This window comes from Gastrolobium bilobum, unplaced genomic scaffold (genome assembly GCF_033153095.1).
Source record: "Gastrolobium bilobum isolate Gb01-03AN ecotype WA unplaced genomic scaffold, APGP_CSIRO_Gbil_v1 utg1269, whole genome shotgun sequence".
NCBI lineage: Eukaryota > Viridiplantae > Streptophyta > Magnoliopsida > Fabales > Fabaceae > Gastrolobium > Gastrolobium bilobum.
In genome coordinates this window covers 446,504-470,413 of record NW_026898540.1, presented here as the reverse complement: position 1 = coordinate 470,413, position 23,910 = coordinate 446,504, and the positions used below count along the sequence as shown (strand labels likewise).

General features: G+C 37.7%; 1 protein-coding gene across 1 annotated transcript in view; it reads left to right on the top strand.

Moving 5' to 3' along the window:
* The first annotated feature begins 265 nt into the window (after positions 1-265).
* LOC133317255 (mediator of RNA polymerase II transcription subunit 25) overlaps positions 266-23,910 on the top strand; it is a 42,606-nt gene continuing 18,961 nt past the window's right edge. The window contains exons 1-11 of the mRNA XM_061519106.1: positions 266-726; positions 3,619-3,649; positions 6,262-6,325; positions 7,223-7,353; positions 9,011-9,220; positions 9,335-9,400; positions 10,425-10,629; positions 20,421-20,488; positions 20,604-21,449; positions 22,552-22,605; positions 22,802-22,830. Coding sequence (XP_061375090.1) covers positions 629-726; positions 3,619-3,649; positions 6,262-6,325; positions 7,223-7,353; positions 9,011-9,220; positions 9,335-9,400; positions 10,425-10,629; positions 20,421-20,488; positions 20,604-21,449; positions 22,552-22,605; positions 22,802-22,830 — 1,802 coding nt within the window. The 5' untranslated portion in view covers positions 266-628. The remainder of the gene's footprint in view (positions 727-3,618; positions 3,650-6,261; positions 6,326-7,222; positions 7,354-9,010; positions 9,221-9,334; positions 9,401-10,424; positions 10,630-20,420; positions 20,489-20,603; positions 21,450-22,551; positions 22,606-22,801; positions 22,831-23,910) is intronic.

Below are 23,910 nucleotides of genomic sequence, written 5' to 3'. Positions count from 1 at the left end.
TGTCTTTTTCTCCCTTAAATTATGTTGTAAGATATTTATCTATATCTTAGTACAAATATTTGTTTCCTTATACGTATATATTTTTAATTTTGTGTTTTTTTTTAAAGATTTATTGCAGGTCCTCCTCTTTTTCCTCTTATTGGCCAGAGAAAACAAATACTAGGTATATTTATCTCTCGTCATATGAGACCCGTACGCGGAGAATAACAGGAACCACACCACAGTTACCTTTGATTGGTAGAAAACTTAATAATGTTACCAATTTCTTGACAACAGTCCCAAGCAGACGCCACCGGTTGACTATTGTTATAATTCCCAAACCAAATCAGAAAAGTCGCCAACACAACACCGTTTTGGTTTTGTTTTTGTTTTGGTCGCCACTCCACTCAGTAGCTAGCGACCATCTTCACCGTTCATTGTACCAAAGAGTGGCACGGAAAATGAGGTTCGTACTCTTATGGCGATCCTTTTAATGCACCCTTTCACTTTCCAATTTTTCGTTTTTTCCATCAAAACCAAAACCAAAACCAAAACCAAAACCAAAACCAAAACCAACGCTTACTTCATATAATAACGCTTTATTCCCCCAAAACCTAGAAATTCTGCACTCTCTTCTGTGTTTCGCGTCATGGCAGAGAAACACCTCATCGTTGTCGTTGAAAGCACCGCTGCTATGGGTCCTCATTGGGACACCCTTCTCATGGATTACCTCGATAAGATCATCAGGTTGCTTTCTCCTCTCTTGTATATATATTAATATCTATTACCCCCTTTTCTTCATTTCAATCAAAATTAGGGATTTTGATTTTTTTTTTAAATTTTTTGGGATTTAAGGCTTCGGTTTAGGTGCTGTACCCAATTTGTGGTTTGTTTTGGTTGATTATTATTGGTTTCGAAGAGAAAATAAAAGGAAAAAAAAAACAAGTTTTACTCTTGGCGAAACCCCGGTTTGAGATTTGGGGTTATTGAAGGTGGTGTTGCTTTTGTTTTGTTAGGTTATGGGTAGTTGGGGTGGGTTTATGGGTTAAGTTTGTTGTAATTGTGGAGTTGGAACTGGAGTCTCGCTTGGTGAGGTGAAACAAGTGGCTTAGGCTTTGGCTTTTGGACTATCACGTGATGGTGATGCTTTGAACGGATTTTGGGCTTTTTTGCTCGTTGTTTGTCATGGGTGTGGCAAAGTGGATATAGAGTTGATTGTCTGTTGGTAGAGGTTGGGGTTGGTTCGCTTGGTCCTGTGGCAACGCTGGTATATATATATATATATATATTTTAATTTCAATTGGGGGGAGCCGTTGACACATTTGATGCTTACCTACTCCATAGCTGTTGGTGGTGATGAACTTGGATGAAAGATTAATCCTTTGTTTGAAATAGTAATTTGAAAAGTTTGCTTCTTATTGGGTTAGTAGAAACAAAGTTATCAAATGCGGATTGCGGCATGTCGTGGCCAACCCCGAAAAACGCTATAGTGTTATAGCGGGTTGTGGTTGCGAAAATTGCGGAATAGATATATGACAGAAATAATGACAAAAAAAAAACATTTTTTAAAGGCAGAGATAGTAGAAGTGACTGAGAGACATAGATAGACTAAAAAACCCTTAAAATTTTTCTGTTACACATTTAAATTTAGGACAAAATTGACATTTTGCCTTATGACAACAATATGGCTGCAATTTGCGATTGCAATGGCTGCTGTTGCGTTCCGATGCGGCGCGGAGTGGTTTCTTGCGGTGAGGCACCGCAACGCCGATACGGCGCGGCTCGCGGCGCTATTGCGGCGCAATTAACTACTATGAGTAGAAATGTGGAACATTTTAGTAGTGGCTCTGACTATGTCGTTGTTGTTGGTGGTGGTGATATTGGGGGTACGGTTGTTTTTGTTTTTGTTTTTTTGGGTAATGAATTTATTGGAGAAAAACTGTTATTTGTAGACATTTACTTTTACTACTAGACTTAAGTTTTGTGGTCTTAAATGTTTGGCCGTTTGCCCATTTGGCTATATAGCTTTGATACTTTTTTTAGTTTGTTACTATTGAGAAGGCGGGCTCTTTTGCTGATGTCATTCTGTGGGGTAAATGGGTTTGTGTGTTGCTCCTTCTGGCACAGGATTAGGGTGCAGTATTAATAAGTTCAGGGGTAGGGGAGGTTGCTCAATTCCAAGGTTAGAGCATGCCACAAGCCTTAGCGAGTGCTTACAGTACTTATAGATGACCTACCAATGAAAGATCACCATTAGGAATTGAACCCAATACATTTTTGTTGATGCTAATTGATCCTACCAGTTGAACCAATCCTCAGTGGCAGTCATTACCAGTTTACTGTACTCAAATAAATAAACAAAAGAAAAGCAATAGAAACTATTGCTTCCCAGTCATAATATCCAGCAAAACATTGTCAAGCATGTTAAAAATTTATACTTACATGGGACAAATGAGAGATTATAATATTTAGAGATGCACATAAATAAAAATATTATGAAATAACCAAGCAAAAGGATGTATCACACTCATAAGCAGTCCACTCGAAGACTCGAACCATAGGCAGCGGATAACATACTTTCTTTTTATCGATAGTAATCGAAAATTTATTAGATAGAAGAATATATTAAAAAGTGATTGAGGAAAAAGATACCCTCCTAAACAAATGCACAAAAAGAAATTACAGTACTAAAAAGCATGCTGTTATGCAGTCATTTGGTGTATTTAGTTGGGGAAGAATGCTCACATTTTTGGGTTGACTCTGACCTTGAACTGGTTATCGGATAGGATTCTGTTTGCCTATTTGGTGTTCAGCGTTGTTCCAAGGAGGTTGCTCATGCTAAGATGCAGAGAGATTGGTCATCCTTGTTACATTTTTAAGTTTTTCATCTCTTTGCTTTATCTTTTTTTTTTTTTTTTTTGGGAGGATTTCTTATCCTCACCTGATTTGTATTTTTCTTCTTATTTCTGTAATAAAATTTCTCTCTACCAAAAAATTCAATGATTAATAAGGCTCTCCAATCCCTTCTCTTAGAGACCGTAGGCAGAATACCAAAGGAAGGTCTTGAAGCCAATCCTATCCCACAACAAATCTAAAAGACGGTAGAATTAGAACCCTTAAATATCAAAACATTCCTTTCCAGTCAAATACACCAATGGGCAGCATAGGTAGCATGTGGGCATAAAACCTTCCTCTTTTCACTTATGCTGAAACCCAAATGAAACGGCTCCAATTCAGAGGACGCCAAATTGACCAAAAATTCCAAATAACCTTTTTCTGAATGAAAATGGCTGCTGGGCAATGCAAAAGCAAATGGGTAACATTGTTTGATTGAGAACCAAATTAAACACAATTATTACTCCTGTACTTGTGAGCATAATATTTTGGGAATTGGGATTCAATAGAAGTCTTACCTTAACATAGCTAGTCTTGTTCCTCACCAGCTTAAGACTTTGGTTTTCAACAGAAGTCACGCATCGGTCTTTATGCCTAAATGTTCAAAGCTTTCATTTTTTGTTTATATGCAAGTTTCAGGTTTCTCCTGTTATCAAATTTGTCAAGTTATTTTAAAGATTATATATCATCATAGATGATATGATGCACCTGTTTTAACCTATTGTGGTATTTCAATTTGTACAGGTGCTTTGGTGGAAATGACTCAACTGGGCAGGTAAACATTTTGCTTTGATGACAATTTCACAATCTCTGCCAAAAATGAAGAAAACATTAGTATTTAATGTGTCACTCGACTCACTTCATATTCCGGATTTAGTTGTCTTATATCATATTTGTTGAATATGATTTTATTATTTTCATGGACTTAAGAGAAAAGTATTGTCTTTCACAATGGCCTGCCAACAGAAATAGCTATGCTGTAAGCCTAAAGTTTCTCTGGATGTGACAAAATACTATTATATATATTATCCTCCAACAGACATTCTCAAAACATCTTTTTTGATAAAGCTATTATTGTTATTTTTTGCTTAATGCAAAAATTCCATAAAATCAGTAGCCCTGAAATATTATTAGTTGGTGATGCATATGAGATGTGCATGTCTTATTTTTGTTTGTGCATTTTGTTTCAACAACATCAACAACACCTTTATCCCAAACTAATTGTGGAAGATATCTTAAATTTACTCTAGGTTGAAGTCATTGTTGGCTTACGTTATATCAAATTACTTACATAGGTTGAAGATATGCACACTACTTTGTCGTATTGAGTAGATTTTTAAACTTTCAAGATTCTAATATGACACTGTTGAAGTTACACTATTTTGCTGTGGTGTGGCATTCTTTATGAAGAGTGTTTGGGGCTGTCAAAGGTGTACCTACTTTGTGCTTGAGGCTTTCTCATGATTGTGGTTGTAGATATCAATTTATTTTGGGTTGACTTAAAGCTTTTGCTTCATTGATTTTCTCATTTTTAGTTTTTTAATTTGTTGTTTTCTGTCTTGTTCTTTTGTTAAGGAGGATTCCTTATCCTCGCTTTGCTTTGCAACATTTTCTCTTTGTCTTAATGAGTTTCAACTTTTATCCAAAAAAACAGAAAATTAAAATTGGGCTGAAAGTTTTTCGTTAATCACGTTAGATTTGAGGTGAGTGGAACCATTTCCCATTAAGCCCCGACTAGCGAGGGTGAGATTGAGGTGAGTAATAGGAGTAATAATTTACAACTCTGGATGAACATGTGGTAAATAGAGGTTGATAAATAATGTCCGTTTTGCTGTACTTTTTATGATTAGAGGTATCTAATATGACTGAATAAGAATGGAAAGTTTGATGGTTTTTGCTTCCATGTGCATATGCATGATTCATGAAGACCAGGTTTTCCTTGGAAAATCATTTGGAGAGTTAAACTTTTGTTTTTATTATGTTGATTAGAAAAAGATCCATTTGTTTTTCCTTGTGGTTTCAGACTGCTGTTTTTGTATGTATGCTTGCAACAGAAGATAATAGAAAACATCAAAACATCAAACTGTTTTTGTCTCTTCCCATATTCTTTGCGTCTTAGATTATGGTATTTTCTAATTTGCTATGTGGGACTGTATGGTTATTCTTTTGTCTTCTGTGGTGAATGTCCTGTGGGGAAGCAAGTTTGTGGATGGATATTCCAGTATGTCTTACGTTGGGCTTCATAGGAGCAACTGGATTACCTCCAATGATAAAAAATTTGCTCCCCTTGCTAAAGATAAACTTTATTCACATAACTTACATTCTTAGACTTCCATATGTCCTACTTTTTGGTTCTGCCTTGCCTTTAATAGATTTTCTAAACTTTAAACTCGATTTTCATTTATTTTCCCTTGTCAAATTTATTCTCTCTCTTAATCAAGGTTGTTGGATCGCAATACGTAACGTGTATCATTTGGCCGGTTTTTTGTATCATGAATCGTATCGAATCATACAATACAGAAACATAATAAAAAATAATTTAAAAATAGATATTAAAATATTTACTTAATTATTTCCTTTAATAATGCCGATTTTTCAGATTAATTTTTTGAGTTTAAATCACAAATCAAATCTTTATTTTCTTTTTCTTATTAATAATAATTTTTTAGATTTCTTTTATTTTAAATCATAAATAAAATCTTTATTTCTTTTTTTATATTAAAAATTTTAATTTAATTTTCGTATCGATAATATATGATACGTATCTTATCGTCCGATACAAACCACTTTCTAATACACCCCACGATACTTGTTGCTGTGCTTGTGAATCATATCGTATCATATGAATCGTATCATGTATCTTATGATACTGATAACTATGCTCTTAATGATATATATATATATATATATATATATATATATATATATATATATTGTACATATGGTGGGCAAACGCCCAAAGAAAACGAAAATTAACTAAATATTACTAAACACATTGCTAGATTGAAATAGAAAGATAACTTTGACTAATAGTTCATGCAGTTCAGGGGGTGGGTTCTGCAGGATTTGTCTTGACCGGCCAAATGAGATGATAGGGCTGCTAACCAGTGAGCACATTTGTTTCCTTCCCTGTGAATGTGATGACCTCTATACTGTTAATATGCATGTCTTTGGCCTCATGGCACTTTCCTCTCTGATTTATTAATGTTATTTACTAAAAGAGAAAGTTTTTGTTAGCTCATTGAATAGCTGAGGTCAGATGTGAATTTTTTGAAATCATACCAGTAGATGTGGTGATATTCTTTATATCTTGCCTGATGATGGTTTTGTGGTTCAACTATTAACTTTAATTTTTCCTTATTATTATTATTTTTTTTTTTTTTGCAGAAGCCTGGTGCTTCCAATGTTGAGTTTGCCCTAGTCACCTATAATACTCATGGATGTTATTCTGGTACAGTTTTGCTAATTTTCTTTTTATAATGTCAGTTTATGTTCATAGATACAATATAAAACAATTTATATGTCTTTATCTGACAGCTGAAGCTCTTGTAATAGAATAGTTGTTTCATGACATGGTATTAAAACTTCTGTGACCAAACCCTCATTTTTCTAATAGAAGGTTGAATTTTTTCTAAAAGGTTAAGTTGTTGAGTAAAAAACAATGAATGGATTTTTATCTAACATGCCCCTTCGCAAGAGCCTTTTGGGCTTGGATTATGGACAATGCACAACACACTCTACTTTGTTTTGAAATTTAACTTTTATTTAGAAGAATAGAGACGACAAGGATTGAACTCTAGGCCACATGGTCATAGATGCTTTAATACCATATCATTAACCTACTATCCAAAAAGCTTTAGTTGTTGGGTGAAAGAACTAAATTGATTTTATATCTAACCATTTATGTTCTTTATCTTGTCAGGAACCAACTATCCCAAAAGTTTAAGTTTTTAGGTGAAGACACATCAGTGATTGTGTTACTTCTTTAACAATTTAAAATCTAGCCGTCCAGAAACTTTTGCAAGATTTTAGGACTGATGTTGTTTCAGCTGTAATATGCCACATTTCAAATAAACTCTTGTTGAGGAAAAAAAAGGGAAATACGTCAAAAGACAATTAGTTTCTAAATATAAAATATCAACGATTTATGTGTGTGTGTGTGTTTTTCCCTTCATTGGAAGTTAATTAGAAAATGGACGAAGTCTAACTACTCACCATTTATTGAGAATTTAATATGTTGGATTCTATGATGCTTGAATTCTGTGTAGCTTCTTTTACACTGGCAAATTTATATGAAATTGAATAATCTATCAAGTTTATTTACTTTGTGGAGCAACATTGGATGCAGGTTGCCTTGTGCAACGGACTGGCTGGACAAGAGACCCAGATGTTTTCTTCCTGTGGCTATCATCTATACCCTTTACTGGTGGCGGTTTTAATGATGCAGCAATTGTTGAAGGGCTTGCTGAAGCTCTGATGGTATGTATGATGTATTCATTTAGTTTCTCGTTTGCTTGTATTCTTTCAATTTTCATTTGATATATGTTTGATCCTGATTCTTCCTTTGTTTTTCCTTTTAAACCTTTATTATCTCTCTCTCTCTCTCTCTATATATATATATATATATATATATATATATCTGTGTGTATGTGTGTGAATGTTTTGCTTTCTTACCGTGTCTTGGATTTATTTATTTTGATTGAAATATTCTTATTTAACAGATGAAATATGGGTTAACATTTGGGGAATATAGGAATAGGACAAGGTTTGGATCACAGCGATGGTTGTGGTACTTGGAAATTTTATGTGTTTTATTTACTGGACGTGTATGTCAGAATCCCACTGCACAGAATATTTCCTTGTTTAGATGGGATTAAATCCCATAATTAGGAGATCAAATTAGCTGTCTTATTTCCTATTTATAGTAGAAATCTGTAATGAGCCTAGAAATGGGTTCTGAGTTTTCAGAGATAGAGAATAGTGAAACAGAGAAAAGAAATGAAAGAAGAATTGAATTAGAAGTAAAGAACAAAAGAGGAAATTCTCCTCCAAGGGTTTCCTACTTACAACCGAGCCACTTCTCCGTTTTTCCTAACTAACAAATTTCAATGAGCCTTTCTTCTACCTATTTATAAGTCCCTGCTCTTACAACTCTAACCACCTAACTAATTCTTTAACTACTTTGTCCTGGGTCCTATCAATGCAACCCCCTTGAAATGTTACATTGTCCTCAAGGTGCAATTTGAGAACTTCCCCAGCATGAGAATTCCGGCTGTTTATCTCCCCCTACCACTTTTCCCCTTATTCTGCACAGTTTCCCTGTCCTCATCCTCTTTTTCCTCTTCTGCCAAAATGGAAATGCACACGGTTTTTTGTTTCCTTTTTCTGAACAGTGGGGCATCGGTCTTCTTCTGGTCTTCCAGTTGTACTCTCGGTATGGAAGCAGTTGAGCTCTGTTGTTTCTCGGTGGGTATGTGCTGCTGGTGTTGGACTTCGGTGCTGCTTGATTCAAAGCCCTACTCTCTCTCCTTATGTGCTCGTCTAAGTAATGGATGGGCAGGAAACACTTCGGAATGGGCCCAACAAGATTTGGCATTGGAATAGGCTGGGTGAGCCCCCTGAAGCTGACCCATTGGCTTACCTATTTGTGTGATAATACTCCATCTTTTGGCTTGACCCATTAGGTCAAGAAAGCAACCCAAGTATCGTAATTCCATGACGCCCTTTCTTCTTTCTCTTTCTCAGTCATGATACTCCTGTCTGTAGCATCCATCTTTGCTTGCACCTTATCTCCTATTCTCCCATTGGCTGTTGTACTGAAGCTCGATCCGGCAGTTTTGGCGGAGGCGACCTAGCCTGCATGTGCGAGTTCAGATCGGTTCTGCTGATTCTACTCTTTTTATTCTCTGTGTTTCTTGATTTCTTGCGCACAAGCTTTGCGATGCATGAACACTTTTCCAATTATGGATAGTCTATTTGCTTTGGATGACATCTTTTGATATCTTGAATGCATTTTTTTAAGCATTAAGTCTAGCATTTTCAGGGTTATTCATCCTTCATAGTTCAAAATTTTATGGGTATCTCTTTGGCCCTATGGTGGATTTTGATCCTCACACCCCAATGTTGAAATGCTTAGATGTTCCCAAATTCTCAAAGTGGAGGCCTGAATCAACAGAATGTGGATATGAGCAAGCACTGTATCCTTGTTGCAGCAAGTAATCCATATCCTTTACAGACACCAGTTTATATTCCACGACTGCAGAACCTAGAGCAGAGTGAAACAATTGACTCAGACCCAGGGAATCGTTTATATGATGCTGAAGCTGTTGCTAAAGCATTTTCTCAGGTACTCTTTGTTTTATTTATTTTTTAATGGCACAATTTGTTTTTGTTTGCTGTGAACTTAGTTTCTAAATCTTTTTTGGTATATGATTAATGGAATTTCATCTTCTGCATGCAGTTTTCTATTTCTCTCTCTGTCATCTGTCCAAAACAACTTCCCAAAATTAAAGATATATACAATGCGGTAAGGATGACATATTACACTTCTATTAAAATGTTAATCTGTCTTTACTTGTTTATTTTTATAGGATCACATACGAAGCCTGTAATGAGCATGCTGTCTGAATTTAGCAATTAGTTTGTTTGATTAACATCAACATACCTTTTCCCAAACTAGTTTGGGTCGGCAGTCAATGAACATAAATAAAAAGCATGAAAAGATTGATGGAAAAAAAATTAATAAGAGAGAAGAAGCCCATTCATGCAAGAGCCTTTTTGGCTTTAAATGTGGATAATACATGGCCCACCTACCTTGTTCTGAAATTCAACTTTTATTTGAAGAATGGGGTAGCAAGGATTGAATTTTAAATCACTTGGTCATAGAGACTTTGATTTTGTGTCATAACCTAACTATTCCAAAAGCTTAAGCTTTTAGATAAAGATATATGAATGGTTTTATATTATATATCTAACAAATACAAAATTACTACTAACCCGAATGTTAGAGAGATACAAAGAATTAATTAAGTCTTATCTAATGCCTTAAGGTTTTGGGTTGAAGTGACGCTTATCATGGGACCAGAAATGGAGTGACCAGAAGGTCATGATTTCGATCCTCACCACCCCATTTTCAGGTGGAATTAAGAAAAGCACAAGATAAACCAACAAATGGGCTTGTGTCATATCCACGTTTCAAGCCCAAAGGGCTCCTGCGTGAGAGTGTGTGTTAGAGAGATACAAAAGATACAAAATAATTAATTAAGTCTCACCTAATGCCTTAAGGTTTTGGGTTGAAGTGGCACTTAGCACTGAATTAAATTAGGAAATAAATCAGTTCACATAAGTGAATAGGAAATAAGCCCTAAGATTGCCCCCTCAGTTAGATGATGAATTGATTCCACAATATATTCTACAGGTCACATAAGATATTCTAATATATTAAAAAAATACTATATTGAGATATATTATAGATAATTTAAGAGAAACTATTTTTTTTTCTGCTATTGAGTATTTTTCGTGATATTGATCATATCCTTTTTGCATTGTAGGGAAAACGAAGTAGAGCAGCTGATCCACCAGTTGATGTTAAAACCACTCATTTCCTTGTTTTAATATCGGAAAGTTTCAGGGAAGCCCGTAGTGCTTTGAGTCGTTCTGGGATCACAAGCTTGCCTTCAAATCAAAGTCCTGTTAAAGTAGATGCGGTTTCTGTCGCACCAGTTACAGGGGCACCCCCAACTACTATGCCATCAGGTCTTCATGTACTGCAATAAAATAGTTTGCACATGTCCATAATTTTACAGAGCAACTTCCTAGTGCATATATCTGAAGTTTTCTTCAGAAAATTAATTCCTGAGGACTAAGGACAACATTTATTAAGTTATGTATATGGTTTCCATAGTGATAAGCATTGTTTTGAAGGTGACACGTTTATGCAGTGGGGTTTCCCGCTTGTCGTGACAAGTTTGAATTGCAATGTCTAGGACTTCAGGAATAGTTATTTCCCTTACTGCTAGATAGTGTTGTGTACATGTTCTTGGTACTAGGAGAGTTTCTTTAATGAATGTACATTTAACTTGGACAGCTTTGCTAGTTTGATGGATTTTTTTCCTGTATAATGGTATTGTCTGAAGTCTATTTTGTGTACCCTATCCTCCTGTATATGGTTGTCTCTTTCTTCTTTTGTTCCTGTTGATTTGTTATCTTGGTTATATTATTATGTAGGTCATCATTGTTTTGCTGAATTTTCAAATAAATATTATAGTTTAAAAGTTTACAAAGTCCGTATACTTCTAAATAAATTTAAATAATTCCCTCCTTGTTAAAGGCCGGTAGCTTTTGCTAAAATATATGGACCTATTTGCAAACTTATATGAAGTATAGGGACTTATTTAATTGTGCTATCTGTCACATAGATCCTCATATTTGATCTAAGTTTTCAAATAAATCCCTATAGTTTATCAAAAGTTAATGAAGTCTTAATGACTGTTAGTGAGTAGGGACTCATTTAAAAATACTTAGAAGTTTAGGGATTTTATTGTATAAACTTTTAAACTATAAGGACTTATTTTAAAATTTAATGAAACTATAAGAATCTACATAGGAACCTTAACGGGTAAATTGAGGGTGTTGGCAGATGTTTTTGCTAGAAGGAAAGTGAATATTGTTTGTTTGCAAGAAACTAAATGGGCTGGAGAAAAGGCCAAGGAAGTGGATGGAATTGGTTTCAAGTTATGGTACACAGGTACTAACAAGAGTCGAAATGGTGTTGGAATTATGATCGATAAAAGTTTCAGAGATAAAGTTGTGGACGTCAAAAGGAAAGGCGACAAGATTATTCTGGTTAAGCTTGTTGGGGGTGATTTAAACTTGAATATCCTCAGTGTGTATGCACCCCAAGTTGGATTGCAACCAACTGATAAAAACCAATTTTGGGAAGACTTGGAGGAGGTTCTGAGGGGAATACCTCGAGAGGAGAAGATTTTCTTAGGAGGAGATCTAAATGGTCATGTTGGTAAAAGCAATGGAGGTTTTGATAGAATCCATGGAAGTTTTGATAGAATCCATGGAGGTTTTGGCTATGGGACGAGAAACGAGACTGGAGAAGATATCTTGAATGTTGTACTAGCCTACGATTTGATGTTAGTGAACATCTTTTTTCGAAAAAGGGAGTCACACCTAATCACTTATCATAGTGGCCAAAATCGTAGTCAGATTGATTTCTTTCTGGCTATAAGAGAATATAGAACTTCTTGTGTCGACTGTAAGGTCTACCTTGGAGAGTGTGTCGCTACGCAACATAAGCTGGTAGTCTTGGATGTTCGGTTCAACAAAGTACTTACAATGAAGAAGAGGGCTCAGAACCCAAGGATAAGGTGGTGGAAGCTTAAGGAGGGAAAAGAGAGAGTTCAATGAAAGAATGTTGCACGAAGGACCTTGGGAGTTTGATGGAGGAGTAAATGCAATATGGAATGAGATGGCTAAGTGTATTCAAAATGTGGGAAGGAGGGTGTTGGGAGAAAGCAAAGGAAATGGATTTCATACAAAGGAAACATGGTGGTGGAATGGAGAGGTGCAAGAGGCAATTAAACATAAGAAGGAGTGCTTTAGATCTTTGCATAAAAGTCCCAGTGAAGAGAACTTGCAAAAGTTTAGATTGGCGAGAAAAAATGCAAAGAAAGCAGTGCGAGAAGCTAGAGACAATGTTTTCGACGAGTTGTATAAAAATCTTGGGAGCAATGATGGTGAAAGAGGTATTTATAAATTTGCAAAGATAAGGGATAAGAAAAGTAAAGACCTCACCCAAGTTAGATGCATCAAGGATGAAAATCAAAAACTTCTGGTGAGAGATGAAGATGTAAATGAAAGATGGTTGAACTACTTCAACAAACTGTTTAATGGGGATGGAGATACAAGCGAGGTGGACTTGGAGGACGCGTATGATGATATGAATAGAAGATTTGTATGCAGAATTAATACACATGAAGTTAAGGAGGCTTTAAAGAGGATGAAGACTAATAAAGCCTTGGGGCCTGATGGTGTCCCTATTGAAGTGTGGAGAAGCCTAGGGGATGTGGCAATAAAATGGTTGACCAATCTTTTCAATAAGATTCTCCAGGAAAATAAGATGCCTGATGCTGGGAGGAAAAGTATGATTGTGCCTATCTACAAAAACAGGGGAGATATACAAACTTGTTCAAATTATAGAGGCTGTTGAGATACATAGTCCCACATTGGTTGTATGTGCAACTAATGTGGAGTTTATAAGGCCTTGGGCACTCCCACCCTTTGAGCTAGCTTTTGGGGTGGTGTATCCCAAGGTTCTTTACATGGTATCAGAGCCTCGTGTCCCGGGTTCGATCCTCACTGCCCCCCACTTTCTTTCAAGTGGAATTTCTTTGTTCGCACAGGTAGGTGGGCCTGTGCATTGTCCACCCTTCAAGCCCAACGGGCTCTTGTGTGAGGGGGCGTGTTGAGATATATAGTCCCATATTGGTTGTATGTGCAACTAATGTGGAGTTTATAAGGCCTTGGGCACTCCCACCCTTTGAGCTAGCTTTTGGGGTGGTGTATCCAGTTGAATATGAATATTATTGTATATTCAAGTGTGTATAACTGTACAAGAAGGCTCTCTATTTATAGAGACTAAAAGACCTAATGGGCTAAGCCCACAATCTAGACTAATCTAATAATAATAGACTAATATTATTTCTAACACTCCCCCTCAAGCTGGTGCGTATATATCAAAAGCTCCCAGCTTGTTACAAATATGATCTATTCGGGGACCTCTAAGAGCTTTAGTGAATACATCCGCAAGTTGATCATTGGAATTGACAAATGCTGTCTCGATCTCCCCTGACTGGATCTTTTCTCTAACAAAATGACAGTCAATTTCTATATGCTTGGTCCTCTCATGAAAGACTTGGTTAGAGGATATATGCAAAGCGGCTTGATTGTCACAAATGAGCTTCATAGGTCGTTGTTCACAGAGATGGAGTTCCTTAAGCAATTGTCTCAGCCAGATGAGCTCACAGGTTGCATTTGCCATTGCCCGATATTCTGCCTCCGCACTGGATCTGGCGACCACAGTTTGCTTCTTACTCTTCCAAGAGATCAAATTTCCTCCGAAGAGAACACAATACCCTGAGGTGGATCGTCTATCTGAAGGAGAACCTGCCCAGTCAGCATCTGAATAACTAGAGATCTCTGAACTCCCTTTATTTGTGTATAATAAACCTCTTCCTGGCGCCTTTTTAATATATCGGAGAATTCTAATAACTGCATCCCAATGGGAGTCACATGGAGAATCAAGAAATTGACTTGCAACACTCACTGCGAAGGAGATATCTGGCTTTGTCACAGTAAGATAATTCAATTTTCCAACTAGTCGGCGGTAGCGACTAGGATCTGGCAGTGGCTCCCCCTGTCCTGGTAATAGCTTAACATTGGGGTCCATAGGTGTATCAATGGGTTTACAGCCTAACATGCCAGTCTCATCTAGGATATCCAGTGCATACTTCCTCTGACAGATGGAAATGCCCCGCCTAGACTGTGCAACTTCGATCCCCAAGAAATATCGAAGTCTGCCAAGATCTTTGGTCTGAAATTGATTGAATAAATGCTCTTTCAACTGATCAATCCCAGTCTGATCGCTGCCTGTAATTATAATGTCATCAACATAGACCAGGAGATAAATGCACTGGCCAGAAGAGCTATGCCGGTAGAAGACAGAATGATCGGCTTTGCTTCTGATTAAGCCAAAGGATTCAACAACTGAACTAAAGCGGCTAAACCAGGCCCGAGGAGATTGCTTCAGGCCATATAAAGATTTCCGAAGTTTACATACCATTCCAGAACTCTCCCCCTGAGCAACAAAACCTGGTGGTTGCTCCATATAAACTTCCTCCTGCAAGTCACCATGTAGAAAAGCATTCTTAATATCAAGTTGGAGAAGGGGCCAGTGATGAATGGCGGCAAGGGCAAGAAACAGGCGAACAGAAGCCATCTTAGCAACAGGATAAAAGGTATCCCCATAATCAAGACCAAAGATCTGTGTGTATCCTTTGGCCACTAAGCGAGCTTTAAGGCGATCAACAGTGCCATCAGGACCAACTTTAACTGTGAACACCCATCGACAACCAACAACAGATTTCCCGGGAGGAGCACGAACAAGACCCCAAGTGCCATTGGAGTGAAGTGTCTGCATTTCATCAAGCATCGCCTGGCGCCACCCTGGATGAGATAGTGCTTCACCTGTGGTTTTAGGGATGGAAACAGAAGAGAGACTAGAAACAAAAGTAAAATGTTGTGAAGAAAGTCTGTCATAACTCAAGAAAGAATAAAGGGGATGAGGATTTCGAGTGGATCGAATACCTTTCCGAAGGGCAATGGGAGGAGTCTCTGATGGAGGATCCGGAGGAGAAGAGCCGACGGGAAAGGGCGATGAGTCATCAAGAGGCAAAGTCGAAGGAGGTGCAGGCTGACGACGCTGGTATGTGAGGAGAGGACGATCTGCAGGTATGGAGGTAATGGGTTGCTCCTCTGGAATAGGGTCACCTGCAGCTGGTAAAGACAAGTCAAGAAAAGGAACAGGAAGGACCTGATCAACTTGTGACACTGGAGACAGAGTAGAGTGAAAAGGCTGCTGATCAAGGAAAGTGACATCAGCAGAAACGATATAACGCTTGAGATCAGGAGAATAACAACGATACCCTTTTTGAAAACGTGTATACCCAAGGAAAATACATTTGAAGGCCTTGGATGTCAACTTGTCTTTACCTGGAGTAAGATCATGAACAAGTACAACCAAAAATACGTAAAGGCAGAGGATAAGAAGGTGCTCCGGAAAACAAAATACTGTGGGAAACATCATTATTTAGCACAGAAGAGGGCATGCGGTTGATAAGGAAACATGAGGTGATAATAGCATCTGCCCAAAAACGGAGTGGGACGTTCATATGAATGAGAAGGGTACGTGCAGTTTCAACTAGATGTCTATTTTTACGTTCAGCGACTCCATTTTGTTGTGGAGTGTGGGGACAGGTAGTCTGGTGTATCGTCCCATGTGTATCCAGAAATTTAGAAAATTCAAGAGACACATACTCTTTTGCATTATCACTGCGCAAGATTTGAATAGAAGCACCAAATTGAGTTTTTATTTCTGCACAAAACTTTTGATAAATTGAAAATAACTCAGAACGATTTTTCATTAAATAAACCCAAGTGCAACGGGAGAAATCATCAATAAAGGTTACAAAATACTGAAAACCCAAAACTGACATAGTCCGACTCGGACCCCAAATATCAGAATGAACAATAGAAAAGGGAGCCGCAGCTCTCTTATTGACTCTACTAGCAAAGGAAGAGCGAGTATGCTTTCCCTGCTGACAAGTCTGACAATTCAAAGACTTAAGACCTGACAAAAAAGGAACCATATGCTGAAGCTTCGAGAGACTTGGATGACCCAGACGGCTATGGAGAAGCTCAGGAGACTCTGTGAGAGAGCATGCAACTGGAGCAGAGGGTGCATGCATATAGTAGAGACCTCGTGACTCACTCCCCGCTCCAATCGTCTTCCTCGTACCCGGATCCTGCATAGAAAAAGACTGTTTAGAAAAGGTGATAGAGCAAGAAAAAGAATGGGTCAATTGATTAACAGAAATTAAATTAAAAGGAATGCCAGGTATGTAATAAACAGAGGTTAAAGTCAAGAAGGGAGTTGGTTTGGCTTGCCCAATTCCACGAGCAGGAGCCTTGGTGCCATCAACAAGAGTAACAGAGGGAAGATTATTAGAAAAGGTAAGGGAAGTAAAGAGATCCTTATTACTACAAAGATGATCAGTAGCACCTGAGTCTATTATCTAGGGTCCAAGAGACGATTGAGAAAAACAAGCAACATGATTACCAGTATCTGGAGCAGGTGGCTGAGAAGAACTCTTCTGGAGAAGGGCCTCATAGTCTGCAGCGGAAATAGTCACTGATCCGGTAGAGGGCGGCACAACATCTGTTTGAGCAAAGTTCATATGTGGTGGCTTTAAGTGAGGGTACTTCTGTAGCAACGTTCTTCAATGTGGCCCAGATTTTGGCAATAATTACACCGAGGCCTTTGTCCTCGACCACCCTGTCCATATGACGTCGTCTGTCCGCGCCCGCCTGGGCCATATGATGTCATGGGCCCGCGACCGCCTTGTCCGCGGCCACGACCACGACCGCGTCCACCATTGTTCCAATTACCACGAGAGATTAAAGCAGCAGAATCAGACAAGAGGGCAGTAGAGTCAGTAGCTGGCACGTGTGCGGGGGGCCACTCTTTCTCCTGTTGCTAAGATGGCTTCTGTTCGCCTGTTTCTTGCCCTTGCCGCCATTCATCACTAGCCCCTTCTCCAACTTGATATTAACAATGCTTTTCTACATGGTGACTTGCAGGAGGAAGTTTATATGGAGCAACCACCAGGTTTTGTTGCTCAGGGGGAGAGTTCTGGAATGGTATGTAAACTTCAGAAATCTTTATATGGCCTGAAGCAATCTCCTCGGGCCTGGTTTAGCCGCTTTAGTTAGTCTAGATTGTGGGCTTAGCCCATTAGGTCTTTTAGTCTCTATAAATAGAGAGCCTTCTTGTACAGTTATACACACTTGAATGTACAATAATATTCAGATTCAACTTGGTATCAGAGCCTCGTCGCCCCCCACTTTCTTATGTGGCGCTTCTTAGCACAGGTAGGCTGGGCTTGTTGCATTGTCCACTCTTCAAGACCAATGGGCTCTCGTGTGAGGGGGCGTGTTGAGATATATAGTCCCACATTGGTTGTATGTGCAACTAATGTGGAGTTTATAAGGTCTTGGGCACTCCCACCCTCTGAGCTAGCTTTTAGGGTGGTGTATCCCAAGGTTCTTTACAGAGGCATTAAGCTAATGAGCCATACTATGAAGTTGTGGGAGAGGGTTATTGAACATCGCTTGAGAAGAGATACCAAGGTTTCTGTAAATCAATTTGGATTTATGCCAGGAAGATGTATCATGGAAGCCATTTTCTTGATGCGACAACTTATGGAAAGATATCGAGAAAAGAAGAAGGACTTGCATATGGTGTTCATAGACCTTGAGAAAGCATACAATAGGGTTCCAAGGAAAGTTTTATGGTGGGTTCTGGAGAAGAAAAAGGTTCCATCAAAGTATGTAAAGGCAATCAAGGATATGTATGATGGGGCTACTATATGTGTAAATGCTTGTAACGAACATCAAGTTATTTTCCTATCATGGTTGGTGTACACCAAGGGTCGTCTCTAAGTCCTTATCTGTAATGTCCCACATCGGTTGGAGAGGGGAACGAAGCATGCCTTATAAGGGTGTGGATACCTCTTCTAGTGTGAGGCCTTTTGTGGGGTGTCCCAAGAAACAAAACCGTGAGCTCGACGGTGCTTGTGCGCGGGGCAAAGCGGACAATATCATGCTACAGGGTTTGGGGCTGTTACCTTTGGTATCAGAGTCTGGCCCTGGACCGGTGTGTACAGCGGGGACGCTGTATTCCCAGTGGGGGAGGATGTAATGTCCCACATCGGTTGGAGAGGGGAACGAAACATGCCTTATAAGGGTGTGGATACCTCTTCTAGTGTAAGGCCTTTTGTGGGGTGTCCCAAGAAACAAAACCGTGAGCTCGACGGTGCTTGTGCGCGGGGCAAAGCGGACAATATCATGCTATAGGGTTTGGGGCTGTTACATTATCTCTTTCCCTTAGTTATGGATGAACTAACAAAAGATATTCAAGAGGAAGTGCCATTGTGTGTGCTTTTTGCAGACGATATTGTGCTTATTGATGAGAGCAAGGAGGGTGTAAATCGAAAACTTGAATTGTGGAGAAGCACATTGGAATCCAAAGGATTCACATTAAGCCGAAGCAAGACTGAGTATCTAAAGTGTGAGTTTTCTCTGGTACGAGATGGGGACTAAGAGCCCGTGCATTTAAGTGGTCAAGAGTTACCCAAAAAAGATGCTTTTAAATACTTGGGCTCCATTTTACAAAAAGGTGGAGAGATTGATGAGGATGTAAATCGCAGAATCAGAGCAGGGTGGATGAAATGGCGCAATGCATCTGGGTTTTTGTGTGACCGCAAAATTCCCCTTAAGTTAAAAGGAAAATTCTATAAAACGGCAGTAAGACCGGCAATGCTATATGGAGCGGAATGCTGGCCAACACATAGGCAACATGAGCATAAGATGGGAGTAGCAGAGATGAGGATGTTAAAGTGAATGTGTGGTTACACAAGGATGGATAAGATAAGAAATGAAGATATTCGACGAAAGGTCGGAGTAGTACCGGTAGCCGAGAAGATGAGAGAACATAGATTGAGGTGGTTTGGGCACGTGATGTGAAGGCCCTGGATGCTCCTGTAAGAACAGAGGTTTGTTACCAAGAGCTCAACACAAAAAGAGGCCGAGGTCGGCCGAAACTTACTTGGGGGAAGGTAGTAAAACAAGATTTAATGGAGTGAGATATAGATTGGTGGACGGTATGTCTTAGAACGGAATGGAGAAAAGCCATAAGTATGGTGGAGGGTTAGACCCGTTGTTATTCCTATGTTCCAGATGGTTCCTTTTTAGTCATTTTCCTCTTCATTTCCCCCACTTCTTCTTGTCCCTTTCTTTTTTACTTTTATTTATTTATATATACATATATTTTATTTTATTTTATTTTATTATTATTATTATTATTATTATTATTATTTTTTTTTTTTTTTATCTTTTTCAACCGTTTTGTATCTTTTATGTGGGTTCATCTACCACCGACCCCAATTAATTTGGGATAAAGGTGATGTTTGATGTTGATGTTGATGTATAAGAATCTACATGATTGGACCTTCTTTAATACATTAAATTTATGGAGAACCTTGCTAGTTTGATGGTTTTAATCCAGTGTTATCTTATGTCTTAGTCCTTTCAGGATATCCTAACCTCGTGTCTACGGTTGTCTCTTTCTTTTCTTCCTGTTGATTTGTTTCATTTATCATTTTTGAAACATGTAAATTGTAACTTCTTGTTATTCTGATAGTTAATATTAGAGATGTTACTTTCTTTTACCATAGTTGGAGGGTTGGTTAGGTATGTATTCTAGTTACTGAAATTAAAGATCTAGCTGCAAAACCTAGAGGAGCTGGGGATATTTCTTTGACTTTAACATTGTAATCTTTTCTTCATCCACAAAGGTGAGAAATATGCGGGTTAATCTTATGTTGTAGAGAATTTATGTACTGTCATGCATTTCTCCTATTCTTGTAACTCATTTCACGGTAGCATATATGTTACGTCAGTGAGTTTTGTTGAAGTAATTGATCTGGAAAGACTCCTTACATTGTTATACATCTAAAAAGAAAAAGAATAGGATTCATTCTTCTGTCAATATGGATAGTGTTGTCTTGTCTGTTTTACTGGAAAGGTTAGTCAGAAAATTCATGATCAGGTAGTTGGTTTAGTGTAAGTGGCTTATTTATTCTTTTTACATTCTGGTTAAAGAATTAATATTGTTAACATATTTTTCTTTGGATTTTTAGTCAATGGATCTATTGCAAATCGGCAACCAATTCCTGCTGGGAATGTGGCTCCTGCTACTGTAAAAGTGGTAAACTTAAGCTATAAGACTACAGTATTAACTTACATCTAAAGTATGGGGATTGGTTTTAGTTTTTATGATTCAAATTTTCAAATGATCCTGAATTTATATGATAATTCTTCAGGAGCCAGTTCCCATTACTTCCATGGTATCTGGGCCTACTTTTCCCCATAATTCGTCAGTTCCGCGTGCTACTGGTAATGGTCAAGGAGTTTCAAGTTTGCAGACGTCTTCTCCTTCTTCTGCTTCTCAAGATATTATGACAAGTAATGAAAATGCACAGGATACAAAGCCTATAGTGTCCATGTTGCAGCCCTCACGTCCAGTGAATCCCGCTCAAGCAAATGTGAACATTTTGAACACTCTCTCTCATTCAAGGCAGGTGATGAACTCTGCTGCTTTAAGTGGTGGAACCTCTATGGGACTTCAGTCGATGGGTCAGACTCCTGTTGCCATGCACATGTCAAACATGATTTCTAGTGGGATGACATCTTCTGTACCTGCAGCTCAAAGTGTATTTTCATCTGGACAGTCAGGAATAACATCAATAACTAGTTCTGGACCTCTTACTGTTCCTGCGCAGGTTGGACAAAACTCAGGTCTTGGTTCATTAACTTCATCCACTTCTAATTTGTCTGCGAGTTCAAACATAGGGATTTCACAACCATTGGGTAATCTTCAAGGGGCTGTTAGTATGGGACAACAGGTACCCGTTATGAGCCAAGGAAACCTTTCAGGAGCCCAAATTGTGCAAAATGGGGTTAACATGAACCAAAATGTAATGAGTGGCCTTGGTCCATCAGTCGTCTCTTCTGGAACTGGCACAATGATTCCTACTCCGGGAATGTCTCAACAAGTACAATCAGGCATGCAACCACTTGTGAACAATGCAGCATCTAATATGCCTTTGCCACAACAGACAACAGGTGGTTTGCAAGCTCCACAATCTAAATATGTGAAGGTCTGGGAGGTATGTCAATTTCCTTCTTAACCTACATAAAGCGTAGATTTGAATGTTGATGTTACAAGGTGGGAAGAGTATGACTACTGCTACTTACTCTTTCCTCTATTTTAGGTTTTATTTGATGGTCATTCAATTTGGAAAAAGTTGGACTCATTTGACAGATTGCAATTTCTGTCTTTCAGTGCATTGTTTTTTCTGTTATGGTCCTGTACGGCAACATTTTGGCATCTGATCATTTGTTTGAATCTTACCTTTACACATAAATTGTCTGAGTATATTGGATGTTGAGAACTTAAGCTTATATGTCATTAATATCTAGTATATCTCGATCCTTGCTGTTTTTACACTTTCCCCACATTTTTTTGAGTGCAATATTCATTATTTAGTGTCAGAGTTTATTTACTGTCAAAACAAAACATATTAATTCCTATTTATCAAAATTTCATTTATTTCTTTCCTTTATTATTTTGTATTTTGTTATAACTGTCTTTATGCAAAAGTCTTATCCTGTGATGTTGTACAACTGTGCACAGGGGTTTGGCCTTTGGGGAGCCATGTACATTGGGGTTTGCACTACATAGAGAAATATAAAAGTGGTTCTATGAATGCAGATCTTTTCAATGATTACTTTTTTTTTTTGAATTTTTTGACAAATTTTATTTGAAAACCACCATGGGACCTATATGAAATTTACAATTGGAGCACCAAGGAGAGAATGAAAAAATTGGAAAAGGAAAAATAAATTATAAGAAAAATAAGAGAACAGTTCACATAATAATACATAAGTTTGAAGTGATAGCAGTTTGGTTTTGATTTAATATGGTAGAATAATTGCTTATTTTGTCAACAGCTCTCAGTAAGCTTTTGATTACAAGCTGTTTTGAACACAAAATAAACTAATCCAAACTCACTTGGAATATAAGTGTGTATCTGAAGTGCAATTATTTTTGACATTTCATATTATGCTGTCTATTGGTCGTAATTATATATTTGTAATTCTAAATTGTCAAAGAATAATTGGCAGTTGCTAGAGGGGTGGCAATATTTTGTATTAGTCTAGCATGCTTATGCGTCAGATCTATGTGTTCAATAATTGAAATTCATGCAGGGAAGCTTATCCGGGCAAAGACAAGGACAGCCTGTATTTATCACCAAACTCGAAGTATGTTCTCATATGTGTGATAAAAATCATTTTTCTTTTTATAATTTATTTCATTTTTTCTTTTCATTTGCCCAGCCTACAGTCATATCTATATGGCCTTTTCAGTCTCATTCTGAACAATGGCGATTGATGTAATTTTATGGCAACTGGAAAGTTCTTTGATGTGTATTCCTGATGCATAATTTCTTTGTGGCAGGGTTACAGGAGTTCTTCTGCATCTGAGACGTAAGTTCAGGAAGTTGTATTTTCTCTTTGCGGAAGAAGTCTAGTGAATTTATAAGGGGTTGAAATTTATAACACTATTGTCCCAAAACAACGACAACAACAATAATAACAATAATAATAATAATAATTTATTATTCTCTGTTAAATTGAATTTGATCTTTAAACTTAAGTTTCAAAGAATTACTGACTTGGCCTGCCTTATTTGTTTCCTCAAAAGGTTTGAGTTCCTTGGTGATGATTTGCAGAGAACAGTTCTCTTCGTACTAGTTAATTTTGATAGATAGATGATTTATGCTGAGATTTGTTTTGGGATATAAAATGAAACATTATTTGATAAGAAGGGGGAAATACGACAGAGGATGAGGTATCCTCCAAAAGAAACCACAGAGCTGGAGGAAAACAAAATTAAGGGCATAACCATGCTAATTGTTTGTGGAAAGGCCTTTAAGAGTGAGGCTTTTTGGCAGCACTGATGCTTCTCAATAAAAGGCTATATTTACAGAAAAAAGATGCTATCTTTTGTGTCCATGCATTGGTGATTGACATTTTTGCTATACTATTTTTTTAAAAAATTCGTCAATGTTTCTTGACGACATGTGATATCACTTAATTTTCAGTTTGCATTTATTATTTGTACTCTCTACATTTATACATGGCATGGCATGGCATGGCATGCATTTAGACATAAAATGAAATCCTTGCCTTCTGTGTAATAGAGCATTATGTATTGCCTGTGCATGGATGTGATAATAATTCTATGGCTTGTCATTTCTTGCAATTATTTTTCTGTTCGAAAACTTAATTCAGTGCTGAAAATGAAAATTATTTTCATCCTGGAACTGATTTAGTGGTGTTAAAGGCGTGCCGATTGTTACTTCTAGTGAAAAAGTGATATTATATTAGAGGTCACTGAATGCTTCAGTAGTGCCCCTATCCTTATTCAAATTATTAAACCTAAAGTTACTTATTGTATGGCCTCATTTATTTCTTCAAATCAAATGACACTTGTATTTAATGCACATTCAGCACTTTAAAAGTATATTTTCAAACATTACAAATTCAGAACTGAAATTCATCTTC